At 41.5% G+C, this 17,099-nt stretch overlaps 1 protein-coding gene across 1 annotated transcript; it reads right to left on the reverse strand.

Annotated features, from left to right (window-relative positions):
* Window positions 1-968: 968 nt before the first annotated feature.
* LOC109903378 (26S proteasome complex subunit SEM1-like) lies at window positions 969-10,240 on the reverse strand. The gene is made up of 3 exons (XM_020500044.2): window positions 9,863-10,240; window positions 5,933-6,026; window positions 969-1,258 (listed from the first exon to the last, which is right to left on the reverse strand). The coding sequence occupies exons 1-3, from the start codon at window positions 9,936-9,938 to the stop codon at window positions 1,216-1,218; spliced, it is 213 nt and encodes a 70-aa protein (XP_020355633.1). The 5' UTR covers window positions 9,939-10,240; the 3' UTR covers window positions 969-1,215.
* Between the last annotated feature and the right edge of the window lie 6,859 nt (window positions 10,241-17,099).

Below are 17,099 nucleotides of genomic sequence, written 5' to 3' on the forward strand. Positions count from 1 at the left end.
CAATGAGACACAGCCAAGTGCCAGGCAGAGGGGGGAAAACAGGAGGAGGAAGCAGCTCTTCTCTGCTACAGCAGGCTGGCAGGCAGCAGGTCTTACTGGCATCCATTTCAGCTCATCAGCACCCTGAGTAAGAGTCCACAAATGCAGAGAAATCATTTTGCCGGGGGAGTGTGGCTGGGGTAAATTGGCCTCCGGTTCAGTGCGGGGGTCCCTGCTGTGCGGAGCCGGAAGAGTAGGGCCTGGTCGGGAGTAGGGCAGGCCCAGGCAGGGCAGGCCGGGGGCCCCCATGCTGAGACCACCTCCCTGCCCCTGACAAACATGGCAGTGGATAATCTCTCCTTCAGAGACTCAGCCCCAACCCCATGGGCTCAGAGGGAAGGCAGGGGTTGTTATACAGACAGCAGAGAGGAACTCTTCACTGTGTGGCTGGCAGTGTGTGTGTGTCAGTCATACTTTAGACACAGACAAATATGCACGGCACACACACAACTTCGCACATCTCCCTGTGTGCGCGTCTCTACCCAGTCTCTCTCTCCGACACACACCTGCTCATTTAAATGGTTTACTATGGGAGAGTGACCATGTGAAAAGTGGGTGGTAGTTTTCAAACCAAGAGCATCACAATGGAAAGATGAGTGATGCAGCACTTGACTCTTACTAACATCATGCAACATTCATATTGTGGATTAAAATGGATGTGGAGAGTGTCACACAGTCCAATAATTACTGGACCATTAAAACGTAGGTTAAGTGTTGTGCTGGCAGAAAAGCTACGTTTCAAATCAATGGCTCTAACAAAAAGTGGTATTTAAACAGATGTTAAACCCATGCCGTGGACACAAAATGGTCTTTATAGTAAAACAAAACATTGGAAAATATGGATTTATATTAAAACAGTAACTGACCAGCTGGTTTATGCCCAAAGAGATGGAAAATGTACATAAATAAAGAGTATGTCAACCAACGGGTACGTGAACTGAACCACCTTTAATGTTTAGATATCTCTTACATTATCTGAATCAATACAGATCATTAGAACAATGAAAACATCCAAAGGGGGACATTTTCAAACACTTTACTCAAGTCAAGGTTTTTGGGAAAAAAAGGAGCGAGTTTAGTTATAAACATCCTCCATTGTAAGTGTGAAGTTTTAACATTCAGAACATCAAAGTCCATCCATATCTAATCCCAGCAGCTGTGTCCACTAGGCAGCTACTACGACGTCTCCATCTTGGAACCATGTTTCTCCAGCTCCGCTCTACGGAGAAAAAAAAAAAAAGGACCAGTCAATTGAGATGATTACAAAGTGTGCGTTCCAACTGGCACCTTTTTCCTTATCTCTAGTGCACTACTTTTTACCAGAGCCCTATGGGAAGAGTGGGTGCTGTGGTCTTAAGTTGTGAACTATATAGGGAATAGTGTGCCATTTGAGACACATCCAAGCAGTCCAATGGTTAAAGCACAAGTGTCCTTCTATGTTGATTGAGAAAAGCATTATGAAATCCAACTGAAGAAATATAATGCAGACAGCTACAGATTTATAAGGAAGTCGATCTACTTGTACAAGGCTAAATGCTTAAAACATAAAATCATACCCCATGTCTTCTATAAATGTCTTAATAGCAGCCATCAAAGGTTTGAATGCCCTATTGTCTGAAGGATACTAAAAAAAAAAATGTGTACAGACTGGCCACTTCAAGTCAATACACTAGTTGATTATTCAACAAGCGTAGCCTACGCATGCAAATGCATAGAATACATATTACTGACAATAAAGCACACATTGTAGACTGTCCGTATCATTCAAAGCCTGCATAATAATTTACAAATGACATGCAATAATGCTGACTAATGTCTCCCCAGGTAAGAAAAGAGACACAACCAAGATGAGCGGCTGAAAGCAGCGGGTGCAAACAGTACCCAGACAACAGAAAGCCCCACCCACAAGAAAAGACTTCCAGGATTATGGTGCATTCGGATGTGTCTCGGGATCTCTTAGCTCTCAGTTGGTGAACTCTGAAAGACGTCGGACAACTGTTCAACCAATTAGCTTAAATTTAGCTAGACGATAAAGCTAGCAAACATTGCTAATAGCCTAATCGTTCAGTTGGCTTGCTTACTTTGCCGAATAAGTCAAACAAAATATTGTATGTAAACTAACAGGGCTACATTATGAAGGTTGTAAATGGCTTTGTTTTATCATCTTTTGGTTGGAAAGGTGAAAGGTCAGTTGATGAAACGACAAAACTCGTAAACTCAGGTACCCTACTTGGAACACAGACTTAGGAGGGTAATTCTAGTGGTCATTTCTGACTTTGAAACTCTGGTCTCTACGATAACATTCGAAACACCACTATTCAATGAGGATTTTTTTGTTGATGAGGATTCCATCAACTCAATGGTCAATGCTTTATAGATGTCCGCACTAAACCATATGATCACCACTGTGGGAGAAATGAAAAGCATTTATTGAGCATTAAAAAAAAACTAGTCCAATATGTGTGGCCATAAGAGCATTTTTAAGAAAGCTGCATAGTGCCAATTGCTTGAATCTCCTAATAACTGACATGTTATCTGTGCTTGTTATTATTGCCAAGTAGTACACTCAAGGGGAGTCTAAAGCCTGATTAAATTTGCTGTGCCTAAACATTCAGCATGACAATTTTGACTGTTTGTTACCATTTAGCCATTTCCCCTTTGTCAAATCTTATAACCCTACTCAAAGATCAAAGCATCACATCCCTTTAACTGAGGGCTTCATCTTATTTCTAGGGGCGTGAAGCTGAGTGGGGCACAATGATTTGTCATAAGTAAAAGGTGATAGGTGTAGCTAGCTGGCTACGAGCGCGTCGCCCACGGCTGGCCATGTGATCTACAATTCCAACGGCGTTGTTAGAAAGGTCAATAATCATTGCTGGCTAAATGGTTTTCGAAATATATGTCCCTTATCTTTCAAAACAGCAAGAAAGAATGTTTCCAATAAAATAGATACTGCTAGCTAACGTTACAGTAAGTTTTGAACAGATCCATACACTGTGTGTGCCTCCAGTTGAAGAACTACACTTCCTCCCCAGTTAGCTTACACCCAGGTCTTCAAAGCACGCTAGATAGCTAATTAGCACAGGTGACTGCCTCAGTCTTCCGTAAATAAACCATGTGACATGGAGAGATGGCCATGTGAGAACACTAACCCTATAAAGTAGGGTGTCCAATCAAAAATGCAACTTTTGAATAATTGGTAGAATTATACGTTAATTGTGTAGATCAGGGTTGTCCAACCCTTTCCTGGAGAGCTACCATCCTGTAGGTTCTCACTCCAACCCTGTTCCTGGAGAGCTACCATCCTGTAGGTTCTCACTCCAACCCTGTTCCTGGAGAGCTACCGTCCTGTAGGTTCTCACTTCAACCCGGTTCCTGGAGAGCTACCAGCTTGTAGGTTTTCATTAGCACCCTGTTCCTGTAGGTTTTCACTCCAACCCTCATCTAGCGAAACTTATTATAATAATTAGCCGCTTGAAAAGCTGAATCAGGTTGGTTACAACTGGGGTCAGAGTGAAAACCTACAGGAGGGTAGCTCTCCAGGAACAGGGTTGGACAGCCCTGGTGTAGATAATCCTCAAAGAAAACCAACTGTCCAAACCTCATGTCTCTAGCATAATCTGTTCAAGAAAAAAACAACTTTTTACCCTTGTAGGATAGTAAAAATTAGAGCAAAAATCCAGAGGCCAGAGAAGATTTTTAAAAAGTGGTCATAAAAATCAGGAAGGTAGCATCGTGTCAGCTAAGCTGACTGCTGTGTGAGAATGAAGGCTACCTGACAGGCTTATCATTGAACTCATCTTCTCAAATGTAGAGGATATAAAATAATATAGAGGTAAGATAGATTGAGACATGACATATAGTATGTTCATATTTTAGTACACGCTGTTCATATCAATACAAAGTTACTGTTCTTTTTTAAAGATAAAAAAACAAGCATCTCTATGAACTGTCAAGGGAGCACTGAGTGTACCCACAAGCTTTTTATTTTCAAAGCCTTTTACATTCAATTCAGATCGTGTCATGCAAATTTAGCTATTTTCACCAGCAGAAGCAACTTGGAAGCCATGACTACAAATCCTCAAACGTTGCTGGGATAAAGCTGACTCTCTGTCAGAGCTCGGTGCTTATTATCAGATGTATTAGGTTAGAAATCAGACTTTTTGGATATGATGTTAATGATATGTTAGAGAAAGACCCCACTGAATGAATCAGGACATAAAAAATTATATTGGTGTAAATTTAACTTGATTTTTTTATTAGCATTTTTATTGTCATTGTAAAGGATTTAAACACTGTTTCCCATAATTGTTCAATGAACCATAAACAATTAAATGAACATGCACCTGTGGAACATTCGTTAAGACACTAACAGCTTACAGACGGTAGGCAATTAAAGTCACAGTTATGAAAAATTAGGACACTAAAGAGGCTTTTCTACTGTCTCTGAAAAACACCAAAAGAAAGATGCCCAGGGTCCCTGCTCATATGCGTGAACGTGCCTTAGGCATGCTGCAAGGAGGCATGAGAACTGCAGATGTGGCCAGGGCAATAAATTGCAATGTCCGTACTGTGAGACGCCTAAGACAGCGCTACAGGGAGACAGGACGGACAGCTGATTGTCCTCGCAGTGGCAGACCACGTTTAACAACACCTGCACATGATCGGTACATCCGAACATCACACCTGCGGGACAGGTACAGGATGGCGGCAACAAAAACTGCCCGAGTTACAGCAGGAATACACCATCCCTCCATCAGTGCTCAGAATGTCCGTAATAGGCTGAGAGAGGCTGGACTAAGGGCTTGTAGGCCTGTTGTAAGGCAGGTCCTCACCAGATATCCCCGGCAACAACGTTGCCTATCGGCACAAGCCCACCATCGCTGGACCAGACAGGACTGGCAAAAAGTGCTCTTCACTAGCGAGTCGCGGTTTTGTCGAACCAGGGGTGATGGTCGGATTCTCGTTTATCGTCAAAGGAATGACCGTTACACCGAGGCCTGTACTCTGGAGCAGGATCGAATTGGGGTGATGGGTCCATCATGGTCTGGGGCCGTGTGTAACAGCATCATCGGACTGAGCTTGTTGTCATTGCAGGCAATCTCAACACTGTGCGTTACAGGGAAGACATCCTCCTCCCTCATGTGGTACCCTTCCTGTAGACTCATCCTGACATGACCCTCCAGCATGACAATGCCACCAGCAATACTGCTCATTCTGTGCGTGATTTCCTGCAAGACAGGAATGTCAGTGTCTGCGAAGAGTCCGGATCTAAATCCCATTAAGCAAGTCTCGGACCTGTTGGATCGGAGGGCGAGGGCTTGGGCCATTCCCCCCCAGAAATGTCAGGGAACTTGCAGGTGCCTTGGTGGAAGAGTGGGGTAACATTGCACAGCAAGAACTGGCAAATCTGGTGCAGTCCATGAGGAGGAGATGCACTGCAGTACTTAATGCAGCTGGTGGCCACACCAGATACTGACTGTTACTTTTGACCCTCTCTTTGTTCAGAAACACATAATTCCATTTCTGTTAGTCACATGTCTGTGGAACTTGTTCAGTTTGTCTCAGTTGTTGAATCTTATGTTCACACAAATATTTACACATGTTAATTAAGTTTGCTGAAAATAAAAGCAGTTGGCAGTGAGAGGACATTTCTTTTTTTGCTGAGTTTATGTTCTTTATGTTTCCAAAACCCTGCCGCAAGCGTTGCGCGTCAACATTTAGTGCAAGCATTGGGGCGATTTGTCTCCTGTGAAGAAGATACAGTGAAAAATCTGTTGATGTCCCCTTGAGCAAGGTGCTTAACCCTAATTGCTCTTGTAAATCGCTCTGGATTAAAGCTTTTGCTAAATAATAATACAAATGTAAATATATGAATGGTGTGGCTGGCTACCGGAGTTGATTAGAGAAGTCATCCTCTACGTTGTCATCATCCCAGTTGTCTTCCCACACGTGGGCATCTTCATCCTCATCCAGACCCGTCCAATCTGAACACAGAGAAATACAATGAAGAGAAATCATGAAACACCGTTAGCTAGCTAACGAGTAACTCTACAGGGCCGTCCACATTAAGGACGATAACTAGAATAAAAAATCAATTATTCTAAATCAAGGGAACATGAGCGTTCACAACTGCAATGATAACTACAAAAATAGTGGAGAATGATAATGAGAGCCATCGTTTGGATCACTTTCAGAGTGATATTTTCCCCATCCCTCCAACGAGAAAACATTGATAACCACTTCAATAAAACGTGAAGGCAGAGCGTACAGTGAACTTGCCTAAATAACTGTGCATATGTGAGCATATTGGTGGCCACATTAATTATAGGATGACTTTGGAGAATGATGTCGACAAACAGCGCATGAGAATGCCATATTTTCCGATGGTAGGCCCTAGAGGTCGACCGATTAATCGGTATGGCCGATTAATTAGGTCCGATTTCAAGTTTTCATAAGAAATCGGTATATTTGGACGCCGATTGGCCGATAAATATATATTTTTTTACACCTTTACTTAACTTGGCAAGTCAGTTAAGAACACGTTCTTATTTTCAATGACAGCCTAGGAACGGTGGGTTAACTGCCTTGTTCAGGGACAGAACGACAGATTTTTACCTTGTCAGCTCGGGGATTCAATCTTGCAACCTTACAGTTAACTAGTCCAATGCTCTAACCACCCGCCTCACGAGGAGCCTGCCTGTTACGTGAATGCAGTAAGAAGCCAAGGTAAATTGCTAGCTAGCATTAAACTTACCTTATAAAAAACAATCAATCAATCATAACCACTAGTTAACTACACATGGTTGATGATATTACTAGTTTATCTAGCGTGTCCTGCGTTGCATATAATCGATGCGGTGCGCATTCGCGAAAAAGGACTGTCGTTGCTCCAATGTGTACCTAACATAAACATCAATGCCTTTCTTAAAATCAATACACAGAAGTATATATTTTTAAACCTGCATATTTAGCTAAAAGTAATCCAGGTTAGCAGGCAATATTAACCAGGTGAAATTGTGTCACTTCTCTTGCGTTCATTGCACACAGAGTCAGGGTATATGCAACAGTTTGGGCCGCTTGGCTCGTTGCGAACTAATTTTCCAGAATTTTACGTAATTATGACATAACATTGAAGGTTGTACAATGTAACAGCAATATTTAGACTTAGGGATGCCACCCGTTAGATAAAATATGGAACGGTTCCGTATTTCAATGAAAGAATAAACGTCTTGTTTTCGAGATGATAGTTTCCGGATTCGACCATATTAATGACCTAAGGCTCGTATTTCTCTGTGTTACTATGTTATAATTAAGGCTATGTTTTGATAGAGCAGTCTGACTGAGCGATGGTAGGCAGCAGCAGGCGCTTAAGCATTCATTCAAACAGCACTTTCGTGAGTTTTGCCAGCAGCTCTTCGCTGTGCTTCAAGCATTGCTCTGTTTATGACTTCAAGCCTATCAACTCCCGAGATTAGGCTGGTGTAACCGATGTGAAATGGCTAGCTAGTTAGCGGGGTGCGTGCTAATAGCGTTTCAAACATCACTCGCTCTGAGACTTGGAGTGGTTGTTCCCCTTGCTCTGCATGGGTAACACTGCTTCGATGGTGGCTGTGTCGATGTGTTCCTGGTTCGAGCCCAGGTAGGAGCGAGGAGAGGGACGGAAGCTATACTGTTACACTGGCAATACTAAAGTGCCTATAAGAACATCCAATAGTCAAAGGTATATGAAATACAAATCGTAGAGAGAGAAATAGTCCTATAATTCCTACAACATCTTACCTGGGAATATTTAAGACTCATGTTAAAAGGAACCATCAGCTTTCATACAGTGCCTTGCGAAAGTATTCGGCCCCCTTGAACTTTGCGACCTTTTGCCACATTTCAGGCTTCAAACATAAAGATATAAAACTGTCTTTTTTTGTGAAGAATCAACAACAAGTGGGACACAATCATGAAGTGGAACAACATTTATTGTATATTTCAAACTTTTTTAACAAATCAAAAACTGAAAAATTGGGCGTGCAAAATTATTCAGCCCCCTTAAGTTAATACTTTGTAGCGCCACCTTTTGCTGCGATTACAGCTGTAAGTCGCTTGGGGTATGTCTCTATCAGTTTTGCACATCGAGAGACTGAAATCTTTCCCCATTCCTCCTTGCAAAACAGCTCGAGCTCAGTGAGGTTGGATGGAGAGCATTTGTGAACAGCAGTTTTCAGTTCTTTCCACAGATTCTCGATTGGATTCAGGTCTGGACTTTGACTTGGCCATTCTAACACCTGGATATGTTTATTTTTGAACCATTCCATTGTAGATTTTGCTTTATGTTTTGGATCATTGTCTTGATGGAAGACAAATCTCCGTCCCAGTCTCAGGTCTTTTGCAGACTCCATCAGGGCACTGTATGTTCTCATGTTCTGAGCAAGGAACTTAAACGTTAGCTTTCTTACATGGCACACACACACTTTTACTTTCTTCTCCAACACTTTGTTTTTGCATTATTTAAACCAAATTGAACATGTTTCATTATTTATTTGAGGCTAAATTGATTTGATTGATGTATTTTATTAAGTTAAAATAAGTGTTAATTTAGAATTGTTGTAATTGCCATTATTACAAATACATTTAAAAAAAATAAAATAAAATCGGAGGATTAATCGGTATCGGCTTTTTTTGGTCCTCCAATAATCCGTATCTGCCTTGAAAAATCATAATCAGTCAACCTCTACTCTCTTCCAGCTGTTCTCATGCGCAATATAGGCTATAGGCTACGCAAGACTCCCCGCTATTCCTTTTCACGTGAAATCCCTGAAAAGCTATAGGACATTTATTTGTATACTTATTTTTGTTTAATGCTAGGCATTTGTGGAGTGAAGCAGGCTTGCTCTTGTTAATTGCTTAATATAAAATAGGCCAAATTAACATTCGGGGGAAAGTTAAATAGTGTGAGCGTTGGTGTGATCACTTTGGCCAGTGATAACATTGTTGCACTGATGCGTTGCATTCAACTGACAGATGAGCACAGAGGAAAAGAAGATGCAAACGAATTGACAATTTACAAACCACTTCAGCAACGAGGCATGATGTAAATGATACCCGGGATAAACAGGGATTATTGTTGAATTGTTAGATATAAATTTGAGTTGATTATTTTTCATTAGGCATACATGTACATTGAAGTATTATTTGCAGTTGTCCCACACTGAAGCAGTGAGTGGTCTGTGTTACCACCTTATTAATAGGCCTGCAGTAGGATGCGTTGATCAGTTGACTGACAGGTGTACAGTGGAACGATAAACGGTCTGCTGTTGTGGAGCCCCCCCCCCCAACGTTTAGGTTATAGTTATGTATATTTAATCGTTAAAGTTATCAAACTTGGTGTGGATGGCCCTTTACTCAACTAGCTACTACTCTAGCTAGCGTTGTCTAAGTAACGTAGCTAGCTAGCTACAGTAACTAACGTTAATTAACGCTAGCTGGCTTTTAGCTAGATGCTGCGCGTTGTTGTTTACATTACAGCTAACGTTAGTTAACTAATGTTTAACTATGTAAAGTTTACACCAGCGCAATCGCTAATTAGCTAACGTTATAAATTCAATCTGTTGAATAATACAATTCAAAGTGGTAGCTACTAAGCTAGCTAGCCGCTGCTGCTAGCACACTAGCTATTTACTTTTACTTCATTCAATGTTGTTAACATAGCTTGCTAAACTAGCTGAGTCACTGTCGGGCCCGGTTTTGTCACTAAAAGTTGTCACTAAATGAGACAATAGAGTAAAAAACGTGTGAACAATAGTAACGTATGGAAATATAATGAATTTACCCTCGGCTGGGAATTCTTCAAACTCATCGTCCTCCTCTAATAATCCCAAATCCACAGTCTGTTTCTTGTCTGACATGTTTGCTATCTTTTCGTTGCGCGTCGCTGTGATGACAGAACGGATTTCCAGTGAGGGTAGTTATGGGATAGTGGTGGTAGTGCGCATTGGCAGAGAGTGTTCCGCAAACACAACGAAGCTGTCCGCATCACCTACGCTCCACTGACTGAAGCCAGGGTCTTCTTCTTCTTTGACTGAAGCCAGGGTCAGTGCTATCCGGAATCCTTGGGACGTTCCTAACCTTAAACCTTACACTAACCCTAACCCTAACCATTTTACATTTAAACTTCAATGGAGTAGGGACCTCCCAAGGATTCCGGATTCGGACCTTGAAGCCAGCCAGGTATGTTAATGTTGGAATGATTTTGTATTCGTTTAAAAAAAACAAGAAAACAAGACAAAAAAAACATTAATTATATATATATGTGTGTTATAATAGGCTACAACTACATAATTGGCTACAACTACATTTAAAATCTTCCATCATAAATCTCTTCATTTATGTCAACACATAATCACACTCAAATCCTTCCTAATTAAAACACAAAACCCTGCACAGTCCTTCGGTCCCACAAAACATACAGAGAAATGATCCAAATTTAAGTCAAGATTTTTCATTGAGGAACAAATGTGCATTATGATCCTTGTGGCCTGTTTAAATAATGAACCAGCAGCCACAGCTTAGTATGTAGTTTAGATGAGAGCATATCTACCACAAAACCACATGCACCACAATGAAAATTGCCCCTGCAGCTGTCACTATGCTGACAGAGGGTGAACCTCAACATAGGCTCTGCTTACTTGTTCTATTTTCACATTATTTTGTAATCATCCTAAACCCTTAAACATGATGACAATGCCACAACATTAGAGGGGAGTAGAGGGAGGGAGAACAGAACAAGGAAAATAAGAAGCCAATACTGTACTACACAATAGATTGGAGGAAATACTTTCATTATGTTCAATTTGATGTGAGTATTCTTAACGTTTGATGTGAGAATAGTGTATAGGAATTGGGGAACAACAATCGAAACTTGGTATAGAATAGCTCAGATAATACAGTAGGATGATCACTCCTCTGATCCCAGCTAGGCTATAGAAGCCTGGGGAGATTGTGTAGTAGTGTCTTGCAGAAGCATACCTGAGACTGCAGTGACACTGTGGCGCCTGGAGTCTCCCAGATATTGGACTGAGGGAGGGAAAGAAAGGGAGGGCGGGATGGGGAATAAAGGGTAAGACAGCATGGCAGCCTGGCCAGAGTCAGACTGACTCCCAGACTTTCTTCTCTCTGTGTCGCGTCTCTGAGAATGCATGCCTTTCATACACCCCTTCAGGACAGGCTGGCTGGGCCACCAAGTCCTCACCTCACAGAGACAGAGGGGTTTGACTCCAACCCTGCCTGCCCAGCCAGTCTGGCATTCTGTCTCTGTCACTGCCTGGACCTTTATCACCGCCCAGATCACACTATGGCCCTGAGGGTGTGCATAGAGAGAAAAGTAGGGAGATTGGAGGGGGCTACCTAGTCTGAACCATCATCGCCCAGTCTACCCCCCCCCCCCCCACCTGACTGCCACCCCCCCACCACCTGACTGACCCCCAGCTCCCACCTGACTGATCCCCCTCAGATTAGGGACAGACTAGACCTCTTCTTCCCTGCCAGGGAAAGTGACAACACACAGGAACATGAAGCTGTCTAGTCAACCTGTCCCGGGGCCCTTTGTCTGACCATCAATCCATCCCCTCCAGTCATTCAGACATTGTACTACTTGCCAGAAATGCTTCACTTCCTAAAGAATAGACCAACTCAAAGATGAACAGGAATAAGAAGATGACAGCCTGGCATGGAAATTCTGCCTTTCTTGTTGCTGCCTCGTCTGCATATTTAATCATTTATCTTCTTTTTTTAATCTTGCTCTTTTGTGTGGATAAAATAACAGTTTAGTTGCAATAATTATTCATTTTAATGTCATCTTTTGTTTTGTTTAGACATTCTAAGAAAATTGTGGTAGCCTAAATGTGTTAAATAAGCAATAGAATATGCCCTGAGACATAGTAAGTGATCAGTGCGGATTAGCTGTATTTAACTATCCAGTTAATACAATCAATCCCAGATTTGTCTTTGGAAATCTGAGGGACTGATATGCTTCCAGGATATGTCTGTCAAGATTCGGTATTAAACTTAATCCCATCCAGTCACTAAGTCTGGGTCATTGTGTTTTGTATGGCGACTCTCTATCTGTTAATAAACAAGGACAGTTCTTTTCAAAGGAAAATATGTGATCAAATAAAGACAACAAATATACATTTAAGTACATTTATGCTAGAGAGGTAAACATAAATGTTTGCTTTTGTCTGTTTTATTATTTTATAATTTTTTGACTTATTCATTCAAGTTTCTGTCATGAAGAATTTAAGTTTCATATTTTCTCCCCTGTCTGTCTTGAAAAGGACTGTCATCTGGGGCTTGAGGTACAGTTTGCCAAGAGGCTAATGGTCCCTTTATGACAATACAATCTGATGTCTGTCCCAGCCAGCCCCCAGGTAATCCTGTCCTCCTCGGCGGCTTAGCCATGCTCAGGCTTAAGTTGCATATTTTGTTTTTATCAAGACGTCGCTGATAAATACTATCAGCGAGGTAGAAATGAAATATGGGGGGTCTATCTCGATTTCCTAAAAACGGACAGAGGTACAGGAGGACCCCCGGTTCCTCATTTCAGATTTGTAAACACTGTGCAGGGGAACAATGACACCTCTATTACAGGGGGCTCCCTTTCCCACTGTGCAGTTTACAATTCACATCTTGTACAGTTTACAATTTAAACCTTGTACAGTTGACAATTTAAACTCTGTACAGTTTACAATTCACATATTGTACAGTTTACAAGTTTAACCCTGTACAGTTAACAATTCACATATTGTACAGTTTACAATTCAAACCTTGTAAAGTTTACAACTTTTTTAATGTATTTATTTTATTTTACCTTTATTTAACCAGGTAGGCAAGTTGAGAACAAGTTCTCATTTACAATTGCGACCTGGCCAAGATAAAGCAAAGCAGTTCGACAGATACAACGACACAGAGTTACACATGGAGTAAAACAAACATACAGTCAATAATACAGTATAAACAAGTCTATATATAATGTGAGCAAATGAGGTGATAAGGGAGGTAAAGGCAAAAAAGGCCATGGTGGCAAAGTAAATACAATATAGCAAGTAAAACACTGGAATGGTAGTTTTCCAATGGAAGAATGTGCAAAGTAGAAATAAAAATAATGGGGTGCAAAGGAGCAAAATAAATAAATAAATTAAATACAGTTGGGAAAGAGGTAGTTGTTTGGGCTAAATTATAGGTGGGCTATGTACAGGTGCAGTAATCTGTGAGCTGCTCTGACAGTTGGTGCTTAAAGCTAGTGAGGGAGATAAGTGTTTCCAGTTTCAGAGATTTTTGTAGTTCGTTCCAGTCATTGGCAGCAGAGACCTGGAAGGAGAGGCGGCCAAAGAAAGAATTTGTTTTGGGGGTGACTAGAGAGATATACCTGCTGGAGCGTGTGCTACAGGTGGGAGATGCTATGGTGACCAGCGAGCTGAGATAAGGGGGGACTTTACCTAGCAGGGTCTTACTTTAACCTTGTAACATTTACAATTCACATCTTGTACAGTTTACAATTTAAACCTTTAAACCCATGATATGGGTGTCTTCAACATATTACAAATGTCACGCCCTGACCATAGAGAGCCTGTTATTCTCTATGTTGGTTAGGTCAGGGTGTGACTAGGGTGGGTCATCTAGGTAATTATATATCTATGTTGGCCTGGTATGATTTCCAATCAGAGGTCAGCTGTTTATCGTTGTCTCTGATTAGGGATCATATTTAGGCAGCCATTTCCCCTTTAGTTTTTGTGGGATTTTGACTATGGATAGTAGCCTGTTAGCACTATTATAGCTTCACGGTTTGTTTTTCTTCTGTTTTGTTTGGTGAGTTTATTATTTATTAAACATGTGGAATTCTACACACGCTGCGCCTTGGTCTAATCATTATGATGATCGTGACAACAAAATACCATTTAAACCAGTGATGGATGACTCTTTACCCTGAATCAAATTTTAGCCAATAGCCTGTAATGTCACATTGACTTTACATCCATGCTGCTATGCTATGATCCTGGACAAATCTGCTTAGCTCTGCAGTATGTGAAAAGCACTTGGACCCTCTTACCATCTTACCAGAGGTGATGTCCCCTTCTGTGAACAGCGCTCTCAGTGAGAGTACCCATTAAGCAACATGAGTCATTCCCTGTGTGTGGGTACATGGTTAATGTCTATGCAAATATGAATGTTTAATTTGAAATGCATTAGATCCTATGATTCTTTATAGTTCATTAGTTTTTAAATGTAAACTACTCCTCTCTACAGCGTGGTCAACCAAAAATAATTGTAAAACGATACACATTTTCTCTCCCTTTACTCTGAGACAGCATTGATCCAGGCCTGGAGTGCATCTATTGTTGGATAAGGTGTCCCATGGTCACCAGTACAATGGTGGTCTGTGTGGTGACGTGTCACATATCTGTGTTGATATCCTGGCTACCTGGAACAACCATTAATTCTATGGTTATAGTTCTCACATCATGTCCCAATAGAATATACTATACCTCTCTCTCTCTCTCTTTCGCTCTCTCTCCCTCCCATTGGGCCCTAGTATGCCCTGGTATGACAGCGTAAAGTGGTCGTCCCTCTGCACAGGGGCCCAGTGAGGGGTGACGAGCTGCTCTGCTCTAATACCTGCTCCTAACCCGCTCCTCCTCATCTGTCATCGCAGGGGGAAAAAGAGGAAGAATTACACATGCTTCAGGTGACGGTGGCGGCTCTTTTTTCTACATACCATGTATGCATCCCAAAAAGCACCCTATTTCCTATATAGAGATGTAGGATCTTAATTTGACCAGTTTCTGTCAGGAGGAAAATAATCCTGCAGCAACAGGAAACGTGAAATGTGTGGATTATAATAAATGGGCCTTTTTAGTTAGGGCAAATCAATTCAGACATTTAACGTGAAAATTACAACAGGTTGATCAAATTAAGATCCGATATCTGTAGTGCAATACTAGGACACACAGAGTAATGAACTATGTGAAAATGTTTGCCATTTGGGACGCATCGCTTGTCTTTTAGCTACGTTGACTTCCCATCATCAGCGTGAAAGCAGTCACACACCAAGCTGTGCATCACATAGCCCTACTGTGTGATGTCATTTAAACCATCCTTTCTTCAACCATCCACTTTAATATGATGTCATGTTAAATACATACATTTCAGACATTTCAAGCATATATTATCTCGCTCGATTGTAACCAAGGTGTGAATTGCGCAATTTTTTTTTACAGTATCTTTTATGAATCAAGCATCAAATGTATCAATGCAACTCTCTGGGTTGTTATTTTAATCTAATCAATAACTCTACTGTTAATTTTATTCAGGTGGTTTTACATCATTATGGAATTCCGACATGTAATCCCCAACATGTGGCTTTCCGATTCGTCCCTAACCAAGGAAGTGGCCTCCTGATTGGTCTGATTGATAAATGAAGCTCTCCTTGTGTTCGTGGGGGTCTGCAGCAGCTCTGAGGGCCTCTGTAGGGTCTGGACTATGTCCAGGAAACCTCTAACAGCTACTTATTAAGTAATTAGTCCCACTAGGCGGCGAGACGGCCGAGGGTGCAGGGACTGATGGTGGTCACCTGGGTTCGGAGTTGCCCCAGTGTCCAGATCCCATTGGTCACATTTTAGTCTTGTTTCTCCTCTTCTCTCCTCTCCTCTCTGCTCCTCTCCATTCCTCTCCTTTCTCATCTCTACACAGGTCAGTGCTCCTGTGTTTTCACAGCTTGGCTGGGTTATTTACAGAGTTGTAATTATTAGTATTTTATCAAAACCAACAACCGCCATCCCCCACACCTCTCCATGCCACCAATGTGTCTTTGTCCCCGACCCTCTAGAGCAATGGTCGACAAGGGGGGAACTCAGTCCGGCTTTAAACTTACTCTTGAAAGTTGTAATAGTGGAATGCACAAGGTACATTTTCTATTATTCAATCAGAAATGTCCAGATCAACTAGTGTTTTTTATTTATTTAAAAAAAAAATGCCAATAGATGTTGTAATTTTTTGTCACTTAAATATCACATGAATACACATGTTGTAAATGTTGTATCAAGACCGCCCAAATGTGCCTAATGGTTTATTCATACATTTTAAAGTTCCTAACTGTGCACTCTCCTCAAACAATAGCATGGCATTCTTTCACTATAATAGCTACTGTAATTTGGACAGTGCAGTTAGATTAACAAGAATTTAAGGTTTCTGCCAATGTCAGATATGTCTATGTCCTGGGAAATGTTCATGCTAATCACATTAGCCTACCCTAGCTCAACTGTCCCGCGGGGGACCCACCGATCCTGTAGAGGTTTTAAAGGCGGTCTGCAGGAATCAAAAGAACACAAGTAGTCGGTTTCCTCTATGTTTGTATCTTGCAACAATATGTAAAGTTTACAATATAACATTTGGATTCACCTCACAAGTTATTTGCACTGAGGTGGTTAATTATAAAAAGGAGAGGAAGTATGCAAGAGTAGGCATGCACGGAAGGGGCTTCCCCCAGCGCAGCAAAGTCATTACTGTTCAATAATTGTTTCTTCTCCTTCATTGAGTTTTTGAACCTGAATGCACCATGTGTGTTTACAATCAATTTCAGAATTCTCAAGCAGACAAAAAGAGTCATTTTTGCATAAACTACCTCAATTAAGAAAGTGGGGTGGATTGAATGAGCTTTCAGATTGATTTTCTGACCTGCAACGTAGGCCTTCAGCTTTAAATGTGTCTTTATAACGGTGAGAATGATGGTTGGCTCTCACACTGCAACCCAGGGAGAGTGGAAAGTGTTAAGATGTGTATGATTTATCATGTTGGCCAGATTGTGTGCACAGCCGTTAGTAACGCTGAACAAATCCATCCACTGCTGCAGAACCCACTACAGCCGACATAGACCTAAACTGTGGACACAGCTCTGTCTGGGTTCTCAAATTGAGCACAAAGGAGGAGAACCCACTTATGTGTATGGAAGTCCAGGGCAAGAAACCAACAATAATTTTCGAGAGTATGGCCAAAGGCAAAGCTTAAATGGCTCG

This window comes from Oncorhynchus kisutch, linkage group LG14 (assembly GCF_002021735.2).
Source record: "Oncorhynchus kisutch isolate 150728-3 linkage group LG14, Okis_V2, whole genome shotgun sequence".
NCBI lineage: Eukaryota > Metazoa > Chordata > Actinopteri > Salmoniformes > Salmonidae > Oncorhynchus > Oncorhynchus kisutch.

Bases quoted from the DNA above. Each gene is read 5' to 3' on its own strand.
- LOC109903378 (XM_020500044.2), bottom strand. From the start codon at position 9,938: ATGTCAGACAAGAAACAGACTGTGGATTTGGGATTATTAGAGGAGGAC. The intron at 6,027-9,862 runs GTAAATTCATTA...CTCTGTGTTCAG, and splicing joins TGAAGAATTCCCAGCCGAGG to ATTGGACGGGTCTGGATGAG. The intron at 1,259-5,932 runs GTAGCCAGCCAC...TTTTCTCCGTAG, and splicing joins GACTTCTCTAATCAACTCCG to AGCGGAGCTGGAGAAACATG.